The sequence below is a fragment of the Melanostigma gelatinosum genome (genome assembly GCF_949748355.1).
Source record: "Melanostigma gelatinosum genome assembly, chromosome: 15".
NCBI lineage: Eukaryota > Metazoa > Chordata > Actinopteri > Perciformes > Zoarcidae > Melanostigma > Melanostigma gelatinosum.
In genome coordinates this window covers 1402466-1427427 of record NC_136648.1, presented here as the reverse complement: position 1 = coordinate 1427427, position 24962 = coordinate 1402466, and the positions used below count along the sequence as shown (strand labels likewise).

General features: G+C 47.2%; 2 protein-coding genes across 2 annotated transcripts in view; both read right to left on the bottom strand.

The window, feature by feature from the left end:
* kcnq3 (potassium voltage-gated channel, KQT-like subfamily, member 3) overlaps positions 1-2341 on the bottom strand; it is a gene marked incomplete at both ends in the record, with an annotated part of 65719 nt that extends 63378 nt beyond the window's left edge. Inside the window, one exon of the mRNA XM_079285801.1 lies at positions 1962-2341. Within this exon, the coding sequence (XP_079141927.1) occupies positions 1962-2341 (380 nt within the window). The remainder of the gene's footprint in view (positions 1-1961) is intronic.
* A 5254-nt stretch (positions 2342-7595) lies between these two features.
* dnaaf11 (dynein axonemal assembly factor 11) lies at positions 7596-24518 on the bottom strand (the record flags this gene model as incomplete). Its single annotated transcript, XM_079285800.1, has 13 exons — positions 24501-24518; positions 23850-24017; positions 23672-23749; positions 23391-23563; positions 22966-23171; positions 21972-22157; positions 16640-16717; positions 15860-15925; positions 15368-15437; positions 13625-13720; positions 11400-11436; positions 9917-10001; positions 7596-7773 (listed from the first exon to the last, which is right to left on the bottom strand). The coding sequence occupies exons 1-13, from the start codon at positions 24508-24510 to the stop codon at positions 7596-7598; spliced, it is 1431 nt and encodes a 476-aa protein (XP_079141926.1). The 5' UTR covers positions 24511-24518.
* Between the last annotated feature and the right edge of the window lie 444 nt (positions 24519-24962).

The window sequence follows — 24962 nt, the reverse complement described above, 5'->3', positions numbered from 1 at the left end:
GCGCACCCCCCCCCCCCCCCCTTAATAAAAAAAAAAAAAAGAAGCAACAGAGCCTTTTACGCCTTCATAGCCGCATACGAATCGGACCAATGAGAGAACAGTTTGCTCGCGCGTGGCATTTGTTTACAATATTTAGTCCGCTGTTAAATGTTGCAGTGTGAACACAAACTGCAACATTGTATCATATTAATCCCTGAATCAGAACAAAGCAAACGAACTGAAGGTGTGAAAACGCCCTGAAACACTGCAACAAAGTTTCAATAACTTTCAGTGACACAAGGCGTCACTTTTAAAGAGCAATCAGGATGCGAGGACACACGCACAGGCTCAGAGGCAGATTATCACATTTAATTTACAATTAATGAGCGACTAATGTAGCCAGGATGTCTTCGGACAAAGCATCGATGCAGCGACACAGTGTTGTTGGACACCGGGATCATGTCCAACTTTTTTGCTTCTTTCTCTCCAATCATACATTCCACCATCTCTCTGGCAGCTGGCAAGCTCACGTCTTCAGTGATTGTGTGCGGTAGCCCCTTTCTCGCTATTCTATAACCAGATATGAAGCCCGTAGTGCGTCATTTATAGACCCAACAAATTAATGAGACTGCAGTTGTTTTGGCTGTTTTGTAACTCCTCCAATTTGGATATAAACAATGTAAGGGGCTTTTGACTTGCACTGGCATGCTTGGTGTTCAGGTGGCGACGTAAATAAGAGGGTTTCAGACTGTTAGCCAGAACCTCACTGCACACCACGCACTGTGGCTTTGGGGAATCTGCGTTGCCAATCCAAGTGAAGCCCAGACACAGATACTTTTCATCATATTTCATCTTTTTTTCCCAGTCTGATGCTCACTCTCGTTTCCTCTTTTTCACCTTGACTCCGCGATGGGCCGATGTGCTCCCGATGTGTCTGTGCTGCACCTCTCCGTTCCCCTCGCCTCCGATTCCTCTCTCTCTCTCTCTGTCCCTCTCCTCTTTTACGACTGATAGCTTCAGATGTCCCACCTGACAGTTTTTAAATTAAAATTACATTTTCTTTTTATATTTAATATTATTACACCATCAGACCGCCATTACACTTTTCCTCTCGCGCACCCCCTAGAGGCAGCTCGCGCACCCCCAGGGGTGCGCGCACCCCACTTTGGGAATCCCTGCTCTAGTCTAATGAGCAGACTTATAAACGCACTGTTACAACTCCTTCATCGTGTCATATTGCTTTACGGAGAATTATGATGATAAGTTCATAGTAGATGCAAAAGTATACTTATGTACAATATGTTATGTTGAACATTGTTGCTCCTGGATGGATCACAGCAACCCAATTATGTTCAACACAGCTCCATGTCCTTGGTCATGGTGCCACAGCACTTAAAAGAATAAACTTCATCATTCTCACAATTCTGACCTTTTGCTTTTTAATGAACAGGTTATGATGTTCATTTAATGTTCAGGTTGTGATGTACATTTAATGTCAGAAAATTACTTTTGTACTTAAGTACAATAAATATCAGATACTTTAAGACTTTTCCTCAAGTAGTATTCTAAGAGGTGACTTTTTACTTTTACTGGAGTAGTTTTCCAGTAAGGTATCTTTACTTTTACTCAAGTATGGCTTTTGGTACTTTATACATCACTGTCTACAACACATTTCAACATTTCAACCACATTCTGCTGAGTTCTGCACTAAACCAGAGCTACAGAACCAGAACCACGTTCCATCAGCTGGAGCTCCACTGATGTAACTTTGGTGAAGCTGCCTCTCAGCAGGTGAGCTGTGCGCGCGCTGAGCCAGCTGCATAACCAATGAGCCTCGTGACATTCGGGAGGAAACTATTCATTCCGCATCAATATTAGATTACAGCCGAACAGGATTCCACATCAGCCCCGTTAATGGACTAGAAATGGCTCGTGCAGCGATCAGCTGTTTCTTTACTGAACAAAGTGATGCATGTACTCACACGAACGCGTGGTAGAGCAGCGCCCATCCTCTCGGCCTCTCCAGCGCCTCGTACAGCAGGTTCTGGATCCTCCTCCTGCGGATGTTATTCCTCTTGGCCGGCCGGGTGTAGTTCAGGGGCGTCTTGGCCAGCAGCCCGATGCCGATGCCCTGCGAGCCCCGCTTGAAGTCCTCCCGGCCCGAGGCCACCGGCAGCAGGGCGCCGTCCTTATCCGCTCCCCCGCTGCCTTGGTCCAGTAAGTCCCCGGGAGGAGCGCCGGAGGTCTGCTTCTTCTGCTCCTCCGAGCCGCTAGCGACGGTCCTGGACCGGACCCGTGTGGGCAGCATGCCATGATCCGGGGCGGGGGGGCGCTGGATCCCGGAGACACCCCCGCGGGTCATTTAAGGATGGAGCGAAGGGAGCTGCTCAGCGGTGTGACTGGAAGAGAGAGAGAGGAGAGGGGGAGAGAGAGAGAGAGAGAGAGAGAGAGAGAGAGAGAGAGAGAGAGGGAGAGAGAGAGAGAGCGGAGAGAGAGAGAAAAGAGAGAGAGAGAGAGGAGAGCGAGAGAGAAAAGAGAGAGAGAGAGAGAGAGAGAGAGAAAAGAGAGAGAGAGAGAGGAGAGGAGAGGAGAGGAGAGAGAAAGAGAGTTACATCCTTTATTTTGCAGACTATCGGGAGCAGAAATCCAACGAGACGTTTGGAAGAATTGCGCGTAAAAACCCGCAAAAAGAGCCGCACGCGCTGATTATAAAAACACGATGAACATCACAGTGACACAACACGGGAGGTGAGATCACCACCGAAGTGGCATAAACTCACTGGAGAGCACACACGCGCTTATTATTATTATTATATGTATTATTATTATTATAGAGAATATTATAAAGGATTCACGCGACATGAATCACCTGATCCCTGCAGACTGAATCCTGTCAATCAATCAATTTAAAATCCAAAAGGCAGCGAGCAACAACTGCTCACTTGCCAAACAGCCCTCACACACACACACACACACACACACACACACACACACACACACACACACACACACGCGCGCGCGCGGAGACAAAGACCTGGCATCACGCTGCATCCCCTCACACACAAACACGCCACATAAAGAAACACGGGAGGAAACAACAGACACGAACAAGCTCCAACAGCCGAGCCGAGCCGAACCGAACCGAGCCCTACCGGCAGCGGCTCCCGTGCATGGCTCGTGTCTCCGGTGCTTCCAGCCTCCATCCACCTGCAGAGGAAGAGGCGCCGAGGCGGCGACGGAGAGAAGGAGGAAGAGGAGGAGGAGGAGACGGAGAGATGCTGCGTGAAGGAGGTCGATACTGAAACTGTAGCGGAGGAAAAGCAGAATGAGAGAGAGAGAGACAGAGAGAGACAGAGAGAGAGCGCGAGAGAGAGAGACAGAGAGAGCGCGAGAGAGAGAGAGAGAGAGCGCGAGAGAGAGAGACAGAGAGAGAGCGCGAGAGAGCGAGAGAGAGAGCGCGAGAGAGAGAGACAGAGAGAGAGCGCGAGAGAGAGACAGAGAGAGCGAGAGAGAGAGCGCGAGAGAGAGAGACAGAGAGAGAGAGAGAGAGAGCGAGAGAGAGAGCGCGAGAGAGAGAGACAGAGAGAGAGAGAGAGAGAGAGAGAGACAGAGAGACAGAGAGACAGAGAGACAGAGAGAGAGCGCGAGAGAGAGAGAGAGAGAGAGAGAGAGAGAGAGAGAGCGAGAGAGAGAGAGAGAGAGACAGAGAGGGAGAGAGAGCGAGAGCGCGAGAGAGAGAGAGAGAGCAAGAGACTGAATAATTCATCCCAGAGAGGAAGAAGACGGAGAGTCCAGAGGAAAGAAAAGTAAAACCCCTCAGGACACAATATGTCTGGATTCCCTCCTTTGTCCTCTTTGATGAGAATCAAACGTTTGATCTGAATGTTCTTCCCCAGCAGGGGGACATCATGTCCAGCAGGGGGACATCATGTCCAGGCTCTGCTGGAGACTCTGAGGCCGTGAACCTCCTGCAGAGCGCCGGTGTGGCGTTAATGAAGCCGAGCTGCAGCTTCTCCTGTCGGACGTTAGTCTGAACACCTCCACACGCTGACATTGATCTCAGGCCACAGAGGCCTCGGGCAGAGCCGCTGCTCGGGAACCCCAGGAGCAGCAGCGCTATCCATCACGCAGAGCTGGGATTCAGAGGTCAGAGGTCACGTCAAAAGACCCGCGTGAACCCTGCTGATACATGTCGAGACGTTAGTGGACCAAACAAACCATCGTGTTGATTTATGAAGTGAAAACAGTTAAATGTTGGTGTTTTACACACAAAGCCCCTGAACACTAGGGTTGGGGATCGTTTGGGTTTTTTCCGATACCGGTGCTAAAACGATACTTTTAAAACGATACCGGTGCCTAAACGGTGCCTGAACCGATACTTTTCTCTTCAAATTGAACAATATATTAACTGTTAAAAGTACACTATAAATATAAATAAATACAAAACACTTGGCTTCAAACTATGAACAATATGTTAACTGTTAACAGTTTACTTAAATAAATACAAAACACACACACACTTTGTACACACACTACAGCTTCAAACTTCAGCAATTATGTTGCAGAAATATGAGCATATTTGCCTTCTCTGGCAAAATACGACACCTATTTATTTTACCAGTTGGTGGCGGTAATGCGCCAATTCATCGTTTGCCAACCGCCACTACACCTCAAAGAAGAAGAAGAAGAAGAAGAAGAAGAAGAAGAAGAAGAAGGCGGCTTCGCGTGCCGGATGTTGTGCTTGTTATGAGCTAAGTACCCGGATGTCGATGGAGTCAGTAGCATGCCAGCCGTTTGACAGATCGTTTTTGTTTTTCGTTTAATAAATCATGGCCGAAGCTTCGTCAGATTGATGGAGGGGTTTGTTTCTAAGCGCGGTTGTAATAATACTGTGAGTGAGGAGCGGAGGACCGAGTCCTGCTGCCAGCACGGAGTCATCAGAGTAGTGTAAGAAAAGTATTTCAATCGGCTCAGGCACCGAAAGGAAGCACCGAAATCTGAGTTGCGTTTCGGTCCGGTAGATACCGGACGTATAGGAACCGGTACCATACCGGGTTTCGGTACCCAACCCTACTGAACACACCGTCGTGGAAACACTTCCAGCCCCTGAACACACCGTCCAGGGTACCAGAACACACTGTTTTTCTGAGATATTTGTCTCCAAAACAAAAACACTGATGATTTCTGAAAAGAAACTAAAAATAACTGAACCAGAGAAACCAAACGTCTCCAGCGTCAGAACCGGGTCGACTGCATGTTGAAAACTAGTGGGACCGTACGCTGTCCTGGCAACAGACAAAAATCAATGCGTCAGCGATGGACGGGTCAGAAACACAGATGCGAGTCTGGATTCTGTGCGTTCTGGTCCTGATCTCCTCCAGTCTGATCAAACAGGAAGGAGCTTCGTGAGATTTACAGCGATAGAAGAGGATGATGAAGAATCCTCGGTACATGATGGTAACGGGGTACAACAGGAGAAGTTTTACTACATCTCAGAGGTACATATTGTACTTTCTACTCCGTTATATCTCAGAGAACAAAATGTGACAGGAACTGTTCAAATGAACTCTTTAAAAAGCCTCTTGGATCAGATGAAAAATGCTTCGTTTGTTGTCTTTAGAGATACGAGGTTCTCACAGGACAGAGACGAACATCTGATGATCTCACAGAATATCAAGCGCTGATCAATATAAACCAACCAACAGGATATGAAGGAGTCAACATGCAACATTACTGCAGCAGGAACATCAGTCCGAGTCAAACATTTTACTCATCTTTATTATACTTGGTTTTAATGCAGAACTTTTACTTGTAGTGGAGTGTTTACAAAGTGTGAATTAGTACTTTTACTGCAGTAAAGGGTCTGAATACTTCTGCACAGCTGTCACACTGAAACACTAAACGAGGTTCCAACCAACCAGAAGCTTCCGATGTGTGAACCAGTGAACCGTGAAACCACATAATGGTCCCAGAGAGACAATACGTGGGAGTGGAGTGAATTATTAAATACCACTAATGAAGCGTCTCATTAGACGGAGGGTTCAGTTAAATACGGGACATGTTATCTACACCGCCACATGACGGAGCAGGAAGATTACTCGTGAATAATTAATGAGGCGGAGCAGTCGTCTGTGCCGTCAACAGACCACTGATCAGTTCTAACCGTCAACTTACCGACCTCAGATCTGAAGGAATATCTGAACATAAGCCGTCGTTCTTTTGTAAAATCATATTTCAGTGTTTAAACGTGAGCGGTGAAAACGTCCATCAGACAGCAGACGTTTAACGGAAGCCGGTGATTGGTTGGATGGAAACCACGTCACTAATATTCATGTGTTCACTTCTGCTGAGTGAATTCAATGCTTCATGTGTTAAAGCATCACTCCTCCTCAGTCCAAATATGGTCACTTCCTGTTCAGTGGTTGCAAAAAAACACAACATGGCGACGGACCAAGTCCAAAATGGCGACGGTGAAATTGCCGAAACTCGAGGCTTCAAAACGTCGGCCCACAAAGCAACGAGCGACGTCGTGATGACCAGCGGGCTCTGCTCCGGAGAGCCGGACATCGATGATCGTATCCGAGGAGAGAGGAGCAGTGTGCTTCACCGTTACGCTGCTCTGTGACGCTACGTACCGGTCTCCACATCACCGATCCACAGTGTGGATACTGGTACTCGTACTACATTATATCCACGATACAACACAGAATACACATTTCACACATGTTCAGAAGCCGGCTCAGATCTAAAGGGCTGAATCTGGATTCACAGGCAAAGATTAGATCACAACCACGACTCGACCAGCCGTTCCTCTAGCAGCAAAATACCAGAAGCATGAAAATCTCCAGAACGATACGAGCCACGCGGTCCAAATATAGAACTCTGCGTCGTGACCTCCGAGCTTGTTCGGGTGACAGCGCCGGAAGAGGAGACCTCAGCGGAGCTTCAAGGAGAGACGAGCGAGCTTCAGAACCTCTGGGCCTCGCCCATCAAAGTGTGGCAGGATATCAGCTCGAGAGGAGCGAGAGAAAACTCAACGGGACGAAAGTACAACGGCTCCCAAAACACACGAAGGAGCCGGCGGCGGCAGCAAAACACCAAAACATCTGCACAAAGAAAGACAAGTTTGATTCTCTCCATGAAGATTTGATTTATTGTCGTGTTCACAAGATGGTCTCCAGTCCATTTTGAATTCATTGAGGATATTGTTCCACAACAGTAACTCACTGTACATGTGACATAAAGAAGATCTCAGGAGTTAACGCTGACACAGTTCCTTTGAATGTTTCCAATATCCTCCGGAGCTGTAATCAGTAAACACATGTTCTCAGATGGGAAATCAGCGGAAGCTAAATGCTGGAACCACCGTGCGTGGTTCGGAGGTTGATTGTTGGTTTTACTGAGCTGTGGGAGGAAACAGAAGGTTCTCTAAAGGCTCAATAAACTGCTGCCAGCATCTCTAGAACTCTTCTACTCTCAGTAGTTTGAACAGCGTTGAACTTGGCAGCCTACTTACCGTTTGACTTGAACGGCTACGGGTTTGAAGAACCTCAGAAAGGAACGGCTGAGAGAACAGACGCGTGCGTGCTGAGCGGCCAGTGGTTTGTCTCAGAGTCTTACACCAGCGGGGGGACATCGGGGTCGTCCACGAAGCCGTCGGAGAAGCTGCAGTGAGCCGTCCTGGACGCTTCCAGCGGACCTTCTCCGGCGCTCTGGCGCCGCACGATGTTGGCGAAGTGGACGGCCGTGCGCTTGCTGGGGTCCACCTCCAGCCTCTCAGGACCGTTGTGTCTTCTGTCCCAACATCAGGGGAAGACACAAGTTAGACACAACTTAAGTTAAGTTACGACTTAAGGGAGCAAAATGACTCGGCCCGCGTCTGACTCGTCTGTGCAGAGACTGTGTCCTCATGCAACGGTTCTCATGATATCTCACTCCTCATGTCCTACAGAAGTCCAGCAACACGCGTCTGCTTCCTGATCGTTACATTGATTCAGTCTTTTCAAAATAACCTCAAATATATTTTTGTCTTTTCCGGCTCGTCAGTCATCAGTCTGTGTTAAAGCTACAAATACACGTTTGAATCCATTGAATCCATTGAAGCTTGCAGGACTTTTGTAAACGAGTATTTCTGCACGCCATGTTTACCTGCCAGCCAATCAGAAGCAAGTATTTCCGTGGCCTTGGTATAAAAACACAAATGAGATTTGAACATGAGCCACGTGAAGTCCCAGCAGGAATGTTCCACCTGCTGATTGTTGCCATCTGATCCAATCAACAGCTGATCATCACGAGTCACGTTTAACAACACACCAGATGAGAGCGCCGTTAATGTCAAAGGTCAATACATCTTGTGTTGGTCGTCGGTGCAGAGACACGGGAGCTGATGTGCGCGTGATGCACGGTGGTCCATTGAATCCATTGACCAATGAATGAATCTGTTTGAATGGGCTGAGAGTGCTGAAGGACTTTACATCGTCTCTGGGGATTCGGTGAGTTCAACATGAGACTCTTTTATCAAATCATTTACAAATCTTTAGTAGAAGTGTTGTCTGAGTGAAGTAAGAGTTTAAACTGAGCTGTAATTAAAGGAATGAACCAACCCACAGTACGTACAGAGCACGAAGCTGCTTAAAGGAATATGTTTGTCTGACGGACTCTCCTGAGGATCTGATGATATTATATGCTGGAGAATCACAGCGTCTCTGAACCAGCCTGCAGTGTGACTGAGCTTTGGCTTTCAGTCTCCAGAGGTGAGACGATATTAATGAAATGTGCTGATTTTCCAGGAAGAGCGAAGGCAATTATAACGTCCTGTCCTGCAGAGGAGCTTCCTGACTGTTTATTGAGCTGCCAGAGGACCAGCGTGGACCTCCGGCAGCTCTCCGCTCAGCGAGAGTCCTTCTGCAGCGGCAACATCACCGGCTCGGCGGGAGAGAAATGTGAAAGTCATATTACCTGCTGGCAGAGAAGGAAGCGAGCGTCTATTATTAGTGATGGATACGTTTAGAGAAGCTGCGTTTTAACTGCTGCAGCTTAAAGAGAAGAAAAGAGGACAAGGAGGTCCAAAGAGCTGCTTGATTCTGTTCATCATTGATGTATCTGTCAATGTGTGATTCATCAATTATCAGTGAATAAAATGTCAGTTAATCGTAAAATAAATCTTGTTTTGTTCTGTTTTGTCCGACCAACAGTCCAAAACCCAAAGATGTTGAGATTACTGTGCTATAAAACCAAGAGCAGAAGAATCTTCACGTTGGCGATGGAGTCAGATATTTGGCTTAAAAATTGACGGGGAAATGTATTAATTGACTCACTAATCATTGCATCTGTGCTGCAAATCATTGGCTGAGAAACTGAACCAACTCATTCCTTACATGTTCCTTTAACTACACATCGTCCCTTTAAAGCAGATGGAATCAGTGGGTGACTACAGACCCTCACATTCTGAATGAGTTATCTCCTGAGTTGACCTTAAGGTGGTTCTATTCAGTTGAGTTAAGTTTTAAGTTCATTGTCATATACATTTACACATATATGAAATTTGTCCTCTTGAGAAATACTGGTATCTAAAATAACCAAATGTACCTCCATCTGAGTAAATCAACTTCACACCTCTATGTATGAACTCCTAAAACCTCACAGCTGTGTGTGTGTGTGTGTGTGTGTGTGTGTGGGGGGGGGGGGGGGGGGGGGGGTCCTGCAGTGATCGAGTCGGCTGCAGTAGCAACATCAGCAGGTTCTGTTCAGTGTCTGAAGCCACCGATCCACGCGGGGTTCGGTTTGGAGGGGAGTCCAGATCACATAAGAAACCAGAAACCACTTTATTGTCAAATACATATACACGCATTTGACCCATGAGAGACGAGCTGCGGGTCGAGCTGCGGGTGAGCCTGGGGTCAGAGGTCGCCCTTAATCACGTCCACGCGCCGCTCACCCGTCACCTTGCCGTGGAGCAGAGAGCAGCTGAGCCTCTTTATCCGTGTTCGATGGGCTGAAGGGCGAGAAGCTGCTGCTGCCTCCTGAAAGGGTAATGAGGACGATGATGATGATGATGATGATAGCGTGGTGAAGAGCCCGGCTCCAGGCAAGGAGAGGGAACAGAGCTCTGTGGACTGATGTCATGTCACCGAGAGGTGAAGCTGCTCTGAGCTGTGAATATTCTATCGTGTTGAGTCGTTAAATCTCACTTTTAAAAGGCAAAAGTTGGGAAATAATCGATGTCCTATATGACCGAGTAGTTCCAATGATTCAAAACGAGTACGAGCAAAGAAGAGCGCCGACAGGACTGGAATCTTCTTCAGCAATAACCTTAACAATCACCTCAGCCCGTCTGGTGCTTGGAGGGATAATTCATTTGTTATCAATAAAACTATCAGAATCAGAGGATCTGATGTGGCTGTGTATTAAGTTTATGAAGCTTTTAGGGTACATCATCTGAGAACCACGAATGTCTGGACACGACAATCCACTCAGCTGAAACACAGCTTCACAGGACCTGAATGCAACTATTATTTTGAGCTGTGAACAAGAATGTAAAGAACACCAGATAACAACTGAAGCAGAATTACCCCATAGATCCCATACTGCACCCAGATGCCTCACTGGGATACGAGTCACATTCAAGAATAGATATGAAGCCTCATCCCCAAGAACTCAATCACAGCAGCGAGAGCCTGAAGCCTGAAGCTGAGCGTCTCTCACTGCGTGCGAGTCTCAGCTCTGGTCGAGGTCATCAGCGTTCAGAGCGCTGCCATCAACACGGACACACAGATGTTCATGCAGAGCGTTTAACATACAACAGCGTCTGTAAGTAGGACAACAGGGACCCGATGAGCCGGAGGACTCGAGGCCAAACAAAGACCAGCGGCTCGGCTAACCCGAGACCAACGCTGGACTCTGATGAACTCATGCAAACACACACATCCGGCTGTCTGCTCGCTCGTTATGCCTCAATAATATCACTAACTTACTGTTCATTGACCTACTTATAATCACCAGCAATAGTGGAACTTCACAGCTTTAGATTGACATATCTTATTTTAGGTCCAAGTTTTTATCTTCATTGTTTTTGTCAGTTTTTCTTCTTATAATATATATTTTTTTTATAAATGCTTGATGTCATTGTCAAACACATTGTATGATAAGAGTATAAAGACAATGAAATGAGGAGTAAAAGAACCATATGAGACAAGAGACTCGACGAACATCATTACAGGCCTGGAATGAGATCAGAGCTGTGCATGAGGGTTGATGAAGTCAACATGTTCACAGTCCTCCTGTCCACACATTATAAGGACGTCTGTGTCGTCAGGTTTATCTTTACCGTTTACTGTCCCAAGGCAAGCTGCCGCCGCCGCCGCCGCCGCCGCCGCCGCCGCCGCCGCCGCCGCGTGGGGTTTGACTTCCTCCGGACGGACGTGAGACGGTCTTCCTCACTTTGATTTCACCTTCAGCCTAAACAGACGCGTCAGAGGAGAACACGTGTTTTTCAGTCTCAGTCTACTCTTAAACGTTCACCTGTATCGGAGGCCATGTGGAGGATGAATGGCAGCAGCTCTGACTCTGCAGCATCAGCACCTGAGTCTCTTTATTGACGCCATGAATAGTTCCTTCATTAAGCCTCAGAGAGCCTCTCGCTGTGAGGAACGAAACAATCAGAGAAAACCACCAACAGCCTGAAGTTCATGAGTTAAGCTGAAATGTAACGTGTGTCACTGTGTGTACTCTGTGATGTGTAGCGGTTCGTACTCTGTGATGTGTAGCGGTTCGTACTCTCTGATGTGTAGCGGTTCGTTCTCTGTGATGTGTAGCGGTTCGTACTCTGTGATGTGTAGCGGTTCGTACTCTCTGATGTGTAGCGGTTCGTACTCTGTGATGTGTAGCGGTTCGTACTCTGTGATGTGTAGCGGTTCGTACTCTGTGATGTGTAGCGGTTCGTACTCTGTGATGTGTAGCGGTTCGTACTCTGATGTGTAGCGGTTCGTACTCTGTGATGTGTAGCGGTTCGTACTCTGTGATGTGTAGCGGTTCGTACTCTGTGATGTGTAGCGGTTCGTACTCTGTGATGTGTAGCGGTTCGTACTCTCTGATGTGTAGCGGTTCGTTCTCTGTGATGTGTAGCGGTTCGTACTCTGTGATGTGTAGCGGTTCGTACTCTCTGATGTGTAGCGGTTCGTACTCTGTGATGTGTAGCGGTTCGTACTCTGTGATGTGTAGCGGTTCGTACTCTGTGATGTGTAGCGGTTCGTACTCTGTGATGTGTAGCGGTTCGTACTCTCTGATGTGTAGCGGTTCGTACTCTGTGATGTGTAGTGGTTCGTACTCTCTGATGTGTAGCGGTTCGTTCTCTGTGATGTGTAGCGGTTCGTACTCTGTGATGTGTAGCGGTTCGTACTCTCTGATGTGTAGCGGTTCGTACTCTCTGATGTGTAGCGGTTCGTACTCTCTGATGTGTAGCGGTTCGTACTCTCTGATGTGTAGCGGTTCGTACTCTCTGATGTGTAGCGGTTCGTACTCTCTGATGTGTAGCGGTTCGTACTCTGTGATGTGTAGCGGTTCGTACTCTGTGATGTGTAGCGGTTCGTACTCTCTGATGTGTAGCGGTTCGTACTCTGTGATGTGTAGCGGTTCGTACTCTGTGATGTGTAGCGGTTCGTACTCTCTGATGTGTAGCGGTTCGTACTCTGTGATGTGTGGCGGTTCGTACTCTGTGATGTGTAGCGGTTCGTACTCTGTGATGTGTAGCGGTTCGTACTCTCTGATGTGTAGCGGTTCGTACTCTCTGATGTGTAGCGGTTCGTACTCTGTGATGTGTAGCGGTTCGTACTCTCTGATGTGTAGCGGTTCGTACTCTGTGATGTGTGGCGGTTCGTACTCTGTGATGTGTAGCGGTTCGTACTCTCTGATGTGTAGCGGTTCGTACTCTGTGATGTGTGGCGGTTCGTACTCTGTGATGTGTAGCGGTTCGTACTCTCTGATGTGTAGCGGTTCGTACTCTGTGATGTGTAGCGGTTCGTACTCTGTGATGTGTAGCGGTTCGTACTCTGTGATGTGTAGCGGTTCGTACTCTGTGATGTGTAGCGGTTCGTACTCTGTGATGTGTAGCGGTTCGTACTCTGTGATGTGTGGCGGTTCGTACTCTGTGATGTGTAGCGGTTCGTACTCTCTGATGTGTAGCGGTTCGTACTCTGTGATGTGTGGCGGTTCGTACTCTGTGATGTGTAGCGGTTCGTACTCTCTGATGTGTAGCGGTTCGTACTCTGTGATGTGTAGCGGTTCGTACTCTGTGATGTGTAGCGGTTCGTACTCTCTGATGTGTAGCGGTTCGTACTCTGTGATGTGTAGCGGTTCGTACTCTCTGATGTGTAGCGGTTCGTACTCTGTGATGTGTGGCGGTTCGTACTCTCTGATGTGTAGCGGTTCGTACTCTCTGATGTGTAGCGGTTCGTACTCTCTGATGTGTAGCGGTTCGTACTCTGTGATGTGTAGCGGTTCGTACTCTGTGATGTGTAGCGGTTCGTACTCTGTGATGTGTAGCGGTTCGTACTCTGTGATGTGTAGCGGTTCGTACTCTGTGATGTGTAGCGGTTCGTACTCTGTGATGTGTAGCGGTTCGTACTCTGTGATGTGTAGCGGTTCGTACTCTGGGCATGCTGAGGACCAGGTGTCCTGTGGTTTGGGACCTCTGAGCTGTCGAGCTGTCGGGCTTCACTTCAGCCGGCAGGACCATCTGAAAGATCTGCAGAGTAAATTATTCATAACTTTAATTAGCGAGATTAATGCGCTGATCCGGCACAGTGTGTCAAATGACTTTAATCATTAGTGAGGTCTTTCTTTAGGAACACTTTGCAGAGAAGTCGTGCAGAGAGTGACCAGAATAGCTCCGACTGAGGAACGGTGGCCATCAATCACCGGAGCGGAGTCCTAACGATCCACGTGGTACGAACAATGTGCATTAAAGCATTCAAAAGATTCATTTCATAATCTACCGTCATGTGATTGTGAGAGTGAATTTGGGGGAAACCGTGCTAACAGCAGGCCGAGGAGGAGGAGGAGGAGGAGGAGGAGGAGGAGGAGGAGGAGGAGGGCTCCGTCTGATCTCCTCTGCTGCCATCAGGTGAGACTTGATGTACGGATGACCCCCCCCCCCCCCTCCTCTAAATGACGTCATATTGAGGGAGGACCTTTAAAGGACTTTAAAGGACACACACACACACACAGTGTTGGTGGTGAATCTAACATATAACGACATGCAGGACTGAGACTCCCTTCACAATAAAGCTCAGTCAGACTCCTGCAGAGCGGGAAATGAGCAGCCAGCATCGTCTCCATGAGCTCAGGCAGCCTGTGAGCACCAGTCACTCATAATACTGCTGACCAATGAGTGTGAGGAAGCAGCGTGGGACAACATGGAGGCCAGAGTGGAACCCTACGGAGGCAGATGACGGAGTTTCACCACCTATTGAATGATTTAGCGGTGTGTGTTGAGAGCTCATTTGGAGCATGATTCACATATATTCACATGTAAGTGGACCGATGCACATGTTGGTGGAGCAGCACAGATCGGGCCGAAGATAAAGACAAACGCACGCATTTCATAAAGCGGCAAGTTTTGAGACAAACCACTCGTCAGTACATTGATGGGCTGTTTGTGGTTTCAACAAAAGGGTCAAAGGAGCTTCAACATGAAACTGAACGCACGTTTAGACATTAGTACAGCTACATTTAATACGATCATATTTAGAGGCTACGGGAGAACTTTGTGCTCATTGTGACAGTCGAGACGTTGGTCTCATGACAGCAGCCTCTAGTGGTCGCTGGGTCGTGACTGTATTCCCTCACAGAGGCGTAGGAGGACTGTTGTTCTCGCGATGCTCAGCCTCCTCCAGACGAGCTTTGTGGCGCAGGAACCGTGATGCTGGAGAGGATCTCTGACTTTGAGAGATCAGAGCTCCTTCTGTGTGACGCTCTGATAAGATCCGTCACTTTAACTCAGTGAAGCATGTCTCACATCATTCTAACTCATTACTGTGTGCCGCTGCTGGCCGAGGGCTTTGCTTTAAAAAGTGTTTTCTCGCCAACTACTGCCTCAGAACCCTTGAGCAAGGACCGTCACTGGCTTGACGGCAGCAGTCTGTGGTTGAACTGGCAACCCTCCAGTTTCAATGTACGGGACTAAGAAGCCGAGTGTGGAGCTCTGAGGAAATACACGTTAAAATAAAAGTGATTCCATCTGCGTCCTCCTCAGGCTGAGTTATTAGCAAAGTCAAGATTTGAAGTTGTTTTGTCTTTGTGTTCCAGAATGTAAGGTCCAAACTATTGATCAGGAATAAGAAGTCTCATCCTGAAAGGTTATCAACTGATCATTAGAATCTCCACAGCGTACCTTTCCTTTGACTTTGACTCTGGCGTACGTCGGCTGGACGTCCACGTCGATCAAGGAGGTGTCCATGTGTCTGAGAGGAGGAGGAGGAGGTCAGTTTAACTAAAGAGAGAGCGGTGAAGTAGTGAAGTCTGCAGGGATCAGCTGTGCAGCCTGCAGGTCACATGTTCTACACCTGAACCAGTACTTTGTTTCAAACAACCAACACGATGGTTTCCAGGTTTCCAACTTGAGTTATTATCATCGATCATTTCGATCAAATGCACAAGAAACCAACATCGACATGCAGCACAACAGAAACAACGAGCTGTCAGCTGTTCTGTAGAGCAAGCAGCTACGTCTGACATGAACACAGCTGGATGAGCAGCAGGGCTTCAGGTCGAGTGTATTAAACTCACCGTGTTTGCTGAAGAGCAGAGATGTGTTAGAGACATGAAGCCTATTTGTGCTGTTATATAATATCAGCTGTTGAGAGTTTGGGTTCAGTCTTCGTACCTGTACACTTCCAGGTTTAACACAATGGTGTTGTTGTCTTCATCTTCAGTGAGAGAGAAGTCCAGCCTGTGGACAGAGAGGAACATCCTCACATGATGAGGCTTTAAACACTGAGCGAACACAAGTAGCTCATCACAGCCGTGATGTTCTGACCGTTCTCCTCCATCGTGCTGATGTGAAGAGATAAATCACATACAGGACACGTCCTCACGTCACAAGATGAAATGTGTTTCAGGCCTCGACCCCGTGGCCTTGCTCTGGATATAAACCTGGGGGGGGGTTATCATCACAGCCAATCACAGGCGAAGGCCGCGAATAAAGCAATCAGCCGCGAACCTGGAAGCTGTTTTGCCGCCTCGCTGTGAGTAGTAGAGAGTGTCACGTGTGACGTGTCACGTGTCACGTGTCACGTGTCACGTGTCGCGTGTCACGTGTCGCGTGTGACGTGTGACGTGTGACGTGTGACGTGTGACGTGTGGCGTGTCACGTGTCGCGTGTGACGTGTGACGTGTGACGTGTCACGTGTCACGTGTCACGTGTCACGTGTGACGTGTCACGTGTCACGTGTGACGTGTCACGTGTCACGTGTGACGTGTCACGTGTCACGTGTGACGTCTACAACATGCTCCATAGAACTACAGCCAGCCGTCCACCTCTACTGCTGAGTCATCATCACTGTGAACTCTCCACATTCTGTTGACGACACGGTTGCTCATTGTTTGAACGTTTTAAAGCACATGTCACACGTTGCACCTTTCACGAACACGTCTCTGTTCTTACTTTGGCTCGTTGACGTTCAGGACTCGTCCTTCAGCAGTGATCAGCGTCCTCGGGGCCTTCGGCTTCTTCTCCTTCTCCCTGCAGGGCAACAGCAAAGCACAGAGTACAGACTGTAGTGAGAGTGAGTGTGTAGACAAGGTGGACTGACAGATGACAGTAGCAGAGTTATGAGGTTTCTGGGGTGAAGGAGAGAGACACTTCTGCCTCCATAAATAGAGGGTTTCATTGTGGCGCACACACACACACACACACACACACACACACACACACACACACAATGCTTTCACCCTTTTACAGTTTTAAACATTAAAAAGATCATGAAGAGAGAAAGTGAACCTGTAAAAGCTCCACATGATGTGGGATAATGTCACAGCCGTGCATTCTCTCTAGTGTCCACCAGGGGGCGACTCCTCTGGTTGTATAGAAGTCTATAGAAAATGACTCTACTTCTCTCTTGATTTATTCCCTCAGTAAACATTGTAAACATGAGTTTATGTCTCAATCTCTAGTTTCAAGTCTTCTTCAATACAGCATGATGTTCATTTAGTACATTATGGTCTATTTAGAGTCACACAGACCATAAAGCAGGGGATGCTTTAGGGCGGGGTCGGCCACTTCACTCTTTTAGCAGTCGGATGGATTTAATGGACTCTAACGATGGACACCGGCCATCGTTAGAGTCCAATTCTAACAAATAGAATTGCGACCATTTGGCTGATAGTTTGAGGTCATTTCCCAGGCCGTGATTTCATTTTGTGGAACACGTGTGTGTGTGTGTGTGTGTGTGTGTGTGCGTGTGTCTCCCGGTTCAAATAGCACAACACTGTAGACTCCTGAACCCTCTTCTGTAACTCCTCCTCTTTCCTCTTTCTCTCACAGACGGGGGGGGGGGGGGGGGGCAGGGCGTCTATCAAACAGCTGAGTCATGGAGGATTCAGTGGTGACAGCCTCGCTGCTGGTCTGAGTCCAGAGCTGAGGACAATCTGTGCAGACGGCTTTGAGGAGTCTAATCCTGCAGGACTACGACCAGCGGACAGAAGGACTGTCAGGGTGCAGAGAGACCCGCCTGCAGAGCCTCCGTTTGGTGGTGATGAACATTAGGACCGAGCTCAGACCGGGTTTGACCCAGACTCATGCAACGTGACTTAATCCTGCAAGAATCCCCGTACATGAAAGCACACGTCTCTGTGGCGTGAACGCCGTGTTTCTCCTGTTAACCTCACGATGTCGCAGCAAAGGATAACATGGATGCTTTCTATGTGAGATCCTGTCTGTGAGTTAAAGGAAGCGGGTAGTGCTCTGGTGTCTGATGAACCTTTAAATGCACAAAGAATCTGTTGAGCGTCAGACTGGACTGCAGGTGTTTCAGGTCTGGATTACGTGATAACGTCGTGTACTAGCGGCGCCGCGTATGAAACGCTCTCACACAAAGAGTTGATTCACTTAAAAGTGCAACTGTGGAACGGTAGAATATAATGAGTTGATGTAAGAATCGTATCACTATAGACGAGTGCTGAAAGAGTTCATATGTTATCTTTTCTGTTTCACACGAGTCACGTTCGGCTAACTGTTGTTTTAGCGAGCTAGCTAGCTCGAGCTTCTCTCCCACAGACTGTTAGAAGAAGTGGACGTCGTCGTCGTGACGTCACTCGTTGGTTTGTGGACAGATGTTCTGAAGCCTCCAGTTCTGAGATTTGGCCGTCGCCATCTTGTTTTTTTTTGCAACCAGTGAACAGGAAGTGATCATATCAGGAATGAGGAGCAGTGACGGAGAGACGCCGTATACGTCTCTGGTAGAGACCTGTCAATCACAGTAGCCCCGCCCTAAAGCATCCCCTGCTTTATGGTCTGTGTGACTCTAAATCAGGGGTGTCAAACATACGGCCCGCGGGCCGGACCCGGCCCACCACGTCATTTTATGTGGCCCACGAATCCGCCAGCAAAAAAAAAAAAATAATAATTTTTTTTTATTTTTTTTTTACAAAAATTTAAAGTTAGATGTGAAAATAAAAATATCCCCATGGTCGAAATTATGAGATAGAAAGTCGAAGTGATGAGATGGCATGTTGTCTGTGTGCCGACATTAAAACTATCACAACAGGTGGACAGGAGATGCAACAGCCCATAAAGAGGATTTCCAACAAGTTTCTCAACATGCGTACTTCTCTGTACTGAAACGTCATCAGTCTCAGCCAAAGTACTGTTCCAATTCAAAGTTCACATCGAGCCAAGCACGGCCCTAATGCCCGGATGTGGCTCGCTCTGCCCATTTTACCCGGGATGCATCGGAGGTGACTTGTCTGTACTTGGGACAGCCAAATATCCCAGAATGCATTTTGCACCAGCAACAGGAAACAATGGCGGAGGAGAAATCACACAACTGGAAGTACGTGTTGTGGAAGTCACAGATATCCCGGGAAACTAAACTAACTATGTTAGGAGTACCGTAGTTACATTTACACCGTCTTACATTTACAACCGGCCCTTTGAGGGCGACCGTGATGCTGATGTGGCCCCAGAGTGAAAATGAGTTTGACACCCCTGCTCTAAATGGACCATAATGTACTAAATGAACATCATGCTGTATTGAAGAAGACTTGAAACTAGAGATTGAGACATAAACTCATGTTTACAATGTTTACTGAGGTAATAAATCAAGAGAGAAGTAGAGTCATTTTCTCATAGACTTCTATACAACCAGAGGAGTCGCCCCCTGGTGGACACCAGAGAGAATGCAGCTTTAACACGTGAAGCTTTGGATTCACTCTTCATAACCGGATGTTGCCGCCTGGTTTAAACATTCAACAACACACGTTCTCTCCCGTCATTGTTAACCTCCACCCATCACATCTCGTCCATGCACGTAAATTAACTGCACCCATTTATCATCCGTCAGCTTTCCTCCACCTCACAGGTTCTGCTGTGTTTTATTCATTTATTGTTTTCTCGGGTTCAGCCGTCGCAGACTGCAGGTTGGATCTGCAGCTCGTCTGCTGTGCAGCCTTCAACACACAGCTGACCTCATCACAGGATCCACCTCCAGAGCAGGAATAACATCATCTGTGTGACAATCCAGTGATGCACGACTGCATGCATCAAGTCAGCAGAACTGCATGCATCAAGTCAGCAGAACTGCATGCATCAAGTCAGCAGAACTGCATGCATCAAGTCAGCAGAACTGCATGCATCAAGTCAGCAGAACTGCATGCATCAAGTCAGCAGCGCTCTGACAGGCAGACGATAGAAAGGGCAGCACCACGTCACCCGGGTTCTGTGCTTGGACAGCGTGCAGGCCTGGATGTTTCTGTGCTGTGGATTAGGAACCGCTTAGCCTTCACTTTGTGTTTCTTCAAAGACCCAGCAGTGACATCTGACTTCTTATCGACACAAAGGAGGTTTATTTTGCTCCTTAGTGAGTTTTTTTCTGCAATTCCATTTGAAGTCAGGACGCCGGATGAATAAAATAAGAAACAGGATGAAGTATTTTCACCGTGTACATTTACTGAAGCACGATTTATTTTACTCTCCAAGTGTTTGCAACGGCGGTTCCCATGAATTTCTGTCTTTATTTGTTGTTTCCGTGTTTATCACGAATAACAGAATACATTCATGAACATGTGAAAATGAAGCGTGAGGATTAAGAGCAGCCGTCCAACCAGACAGACCTGCCGCACCAAACGTCACCAAACCGCCCCAGAGAGGAGAGCCCAGATGGATGCTAAGCTAACCCAGCTAGGACCTGAGGCTACATCCTCTACCCAGCATGCTCCTGGCTGCCTGATGCTCAGTACATGCTCCACTGTTGCCACAGCAGAGATGTTGGATGATGGTATCGGTGCTCTTGGACAAAGTCAGAACCCTGAAGTCTCAGAGGAGCTGGATGAGTGCTGGAGGCTTCATGGTTTATTGCTCCACAGATGTTTCACACGTCAGCTTTATCTCTCTGGTCCTTTATCACGTTACAGTCCCGGCTTCAACTACAGAGGCTGAGCACGAAATCAAGAGTGATACTCACAAAACCTCAGACCGATTAAAAAACAGCAGCTTATTCTGCAACGACAACAACTGCAAACAACAAAAAAGTTAAGGTGGAAAAAGAGAGAAGTCGTCAGAGAGATCCGTCCAGCACACCGAAACACAATCGTTCAGGATCGTCGGCCTCCTCCAGCTCACCAGCTGATCCATTCCTCACAAACGTAGAATCAAAACTAAACCCCTCTGACCCTCAGAACCGGCTCACGTCTCCTCTCGCAGAACAGTTTGTTCTGAGCTGAAAACTTCTCATTAACCCGACAGATGAACCCGGACTGAACGTCCCGTCGTCTCTTCCTGCTGACTGTCCTGTAGAAATGTCCTCCGGTGAAGACAAAGCTTCACGTGTTAACCTGCATTCTCTCTAGTGTCCACCAGGGGGCGACTCCTCTGGTTGTATAGAAGTCTATAGAAAATGACTCTACTTCTCTCTTGATTTATTACCTCAGTAAACATTGTAAACATGAGTTTATGTCTCAATCTCTAGTTTCAAGTCTTCTTCAATACAGCATGATGTTCATTTAGTACATTATGGTCCATTTAGAGTCACACAGACCATAAAGCAGGGGATGCTTTAGGGCGGGGCTACACGCTGATTGACAGGTCTCTACGTCACTCCTCCTCAGTCACTTCCTGTTCACTGGTTGCCAAAAAAACAAGATGGCGTCGGCCAAATGGCCCTAAAACATCAGTCCATAAACCAATGAGAGACGTCGTCCTCTTCTTATATACAGACTTATGGTTTCTACAAATAAAACTAGAATCACAGCCTCCACTCAAGTTGCAGTTCACAGCCATGTCCGTCCAAAATGTCTTTCCTCTAAAATCAAACGGTGTTCACAGGGATCCAGTCAGGAAGACTCACTGTACTTAGCATCTATGGAAGTGCTGAGTCAGTCACATCATCTTATTATACGTTCGTATTGTGAGGGCAGATTGTTGCTCACATGTGTTGTGGAGCGTGAGCGCTGGGCTTGTGGTGGCCCTTTGGCTCTGTTGAAACTGATCCTGGGTCAGTGTGGGAGGCCGCCTGAGGGGGACGATTGGCTGGTGTTATAGCGACACCAAGTGGCCAAGAGAGAGAACTACAGCACTCCACTTCAGTCTGATAGATTGAGAAAGAGTTTGTGTGTCTTATTGGTTGTAGCTGAGGCATTTCTGTTTCAGGAAGTAGAGTTTTAGATGTAAATATCAGACTTTTCTCTCCACACGCAGTATTTTAATGTGATGTCGGAGCGACGGTGAGAGGATGAACTCTGAGGAGCTGTAATGAGCCCAAACAGAGTTTAAAAACACTTACTTCTCCTTCGTCTTCTTCTTCTCCTCCAGGTGGCGGTGAGCCTCCAGACGAGACTCGGGCGTGAACGAACACGGTGTGTGCCAGAACTCCTGCTCCCGCCGCTCCTCGTCCTGGTTCTCCTCCACCTCCTGGTTCTCCAGGTTCTCCTGGTTCTCCTGGTTCTCCTGGTTCTCCACCAACGCTGGGCTGCAGAGACGGAGATCCATCAGTAACGATTGAACTCATCTTTATCAGGTCAGTGTGGTTTATTTTAACTCCTTATGGGGCAGCTGAACACAGTAAAATAAAAACACTAAAATTACACCAATGTTTCCATTTCTGAGACTTTTCCTGAAGTTTTTACTTTTCACTTAAAGACTCACCAAAGAAAACCAAAGAAAAGTCGTTTTTTTTAGTTCAAACTGAGTTTTAGAGACTTCAGCTCAACAAGACTCGTTCCTCCCGTCTGTCCTCTTGGTGGTTTTTTTTTTTTGGGTTATCTTTTAGGATTTATTTCTGTATAACTTTCTCTTTTCAACTGATCTCAAAGTGTAACAACGGCCAAACTGGATGTACGAGTGACAACGTGAGAGGTTTCCACCGACAGAGACATGAACTTTCCTTCATCAACAGCTTTTTTACTTTTTGGGGTTTTTTTGTAGCTAAAATTTGTTCACTTTCCAAAATGATCAACTCAAACATATTACTTGTAATGATGTATGTGAGCCGTCAGTCGGCTGCCATCTGTCTGCGACTTCCGCTGTGCAAAGGATTGTGGGTCAGAAGAGCTGATGCAGTAGAACATCCTGGTACTTACTATACTATCTATTAGAACATACTAGATCAATAGTATGGTCGTGTGGAACGCACCCTGAGACTTTAAGTCACTAGTGCAGGTCATGACCCCCCCAAAACACTACATCCTACATTTCCCAGAATGCAACAGCATAGTGTCTCTCTATAGACCGTTGATGTCCAGGTCTTTAAAACAGGAAGTGGTGATGCTTGTACTCACGCGGCCGTGTTGATGTCAGTGTACCGGCGACCGTCGAAGCCTGGTTTCCTCTTCTCGTCTCCTTCCTCCCTCAGCGCCTCCTCTTTCTCCGTGCCTCTCCTCTTCAGGTACTCCTCCTCCTGCTCCCACACTCGCCTCCTCGCCTCCTCAAGGCCCCGAGAGGCCCGAAGCCTCTCCGACCGGCTGATCTCCGTCCCGTCCAGCCACTGAGGACGGAGACAAAAAACATAAAATGTGATCCAGGTTGTAATAAAACCAATTCTCCCTTTTCTCCTCTTCCTCATCATCTTCAACACTTTTAAACAACGGTATCTGCAGATGAACGTCCAGCAGCCTGTTCTGTCTCTACCTTGTGATTCTCAAGCACTTTGTCTTCGTGGATTCTTCCAGTCTGAACTCCAGACAGGTGGTTCAGTTGAACTTACCTTGAGCTGAGGCAGAGCGGCCACCACGTACTGCCGGTAGCCCTGGAACTGAGCGCAGGGGTTCCCCACCAGGAAGAGCTCCGTGAGGTGGACGTTGTGCTGCAGAGACTCAACGCTGCTCAGAAGGCCCACGAAGTTCACCGTCAGGTCCAGTTTCTGGAGGCTCTCACAGCCTGAAGACAGGACACACACACACACACGCACACGCACACACACACACACACACACCTCAATGAATAGCTAGTTGCAGCCGTGGTTGGAACCCTCTAGCCAAAACATACCTTCAAGGTTTTCAATGACTTCAATGTTGTTCAAGGCCAGATTCAAATACTGCAGCTTCTTCAGGCGGCCGACATTCTCTGTATGAAGCGATGAGATGAAGAGGAGATGAAACCGATGATTCGAATGTGTCCGTCTGTATTACAGCGGGGGATTGAAGTCTGACGGCGGTTCCCTCACCGATCCTCGGTATGAGGTTGCTCTGCAGGTAGAGGATCCTCAGCTCTCTGCACCACCTGTCCAGGTGCTCCATCCTCTCGATGTCCTGCTGGTGCAGAGAAACCTCCTCCAGGGAGAAGATCTCACACTCGTTGTGCTCGGCCCGCCGGCGGACCATGTCCTCTGTGACTGGACGGACACAAACATTCAGAAAGAAGTGAGAAGAAGATATTAAATACGCATGAAACCATGAGGAGGGTCACTCTGTTTCTAATCCACCCACTACACGGTCACTTAACTGTTATTGTTCTAATCCTAAAATCATATTTATAGAAGTCTATATGTTTAGTTATATTGTGTCTAAAGGACCTTTTAAAGTATATTTATTCAACTTAAATCACTTTCATTTGCATTGTTAACAGCTGCTGTATAAACACAACTCGTCTTTAATTTAATCTAACAAAGTTAACGAGCTAACAGTTAAATTATGAACATTATTGACGGTTGAAAACGGGAAAAGCTTCTTATATTAGTAATAATAGTAGTTACGTCACCACTAACTAGACCTACTAACTAATATTATTCAGGAAATATAAAGTTAAAGGTATAATTTAAACATTACGGTGGTTAACTTCAGTATAACAGCAGAGTAACGATGTTTATTAAACTCACTGAAGACCATCTTCTTCTTCTTCTTCTTCTTCTTCTTCTTCTTCTTCTGTTGTTGTAAAAAGCGTTACTGTAGAAACAGACCTGGCGCTGCCTTCATGGACTGTGGTAAATAGTATAACTACAAGTTAGTTCAACTTTTTCTCAAATGTAGTATTTCCCCATAACCTGAAAGTAGCGTTTCGTGTGTTTTAACTACACTACAGAATACATTATCAGTTGTAATGAGTCACGCTTTACTAACTGATCAGCTGTTTAGCATTACAAAATATATAATGTGCAAAATATGCAATTATCTATAGATGTCAAATAAATACAGTGGCGCAAAAGAATACAGTGAAATATAATATTAACTCTAACTAAACAGTCGTGCAAAGATTTAAACAAACAAACAGAGTAACATAAAATAGTAAAATAAATATATGGTTTAAAATAGAAATAGCATCTATAGTTTACGAGGCGCAC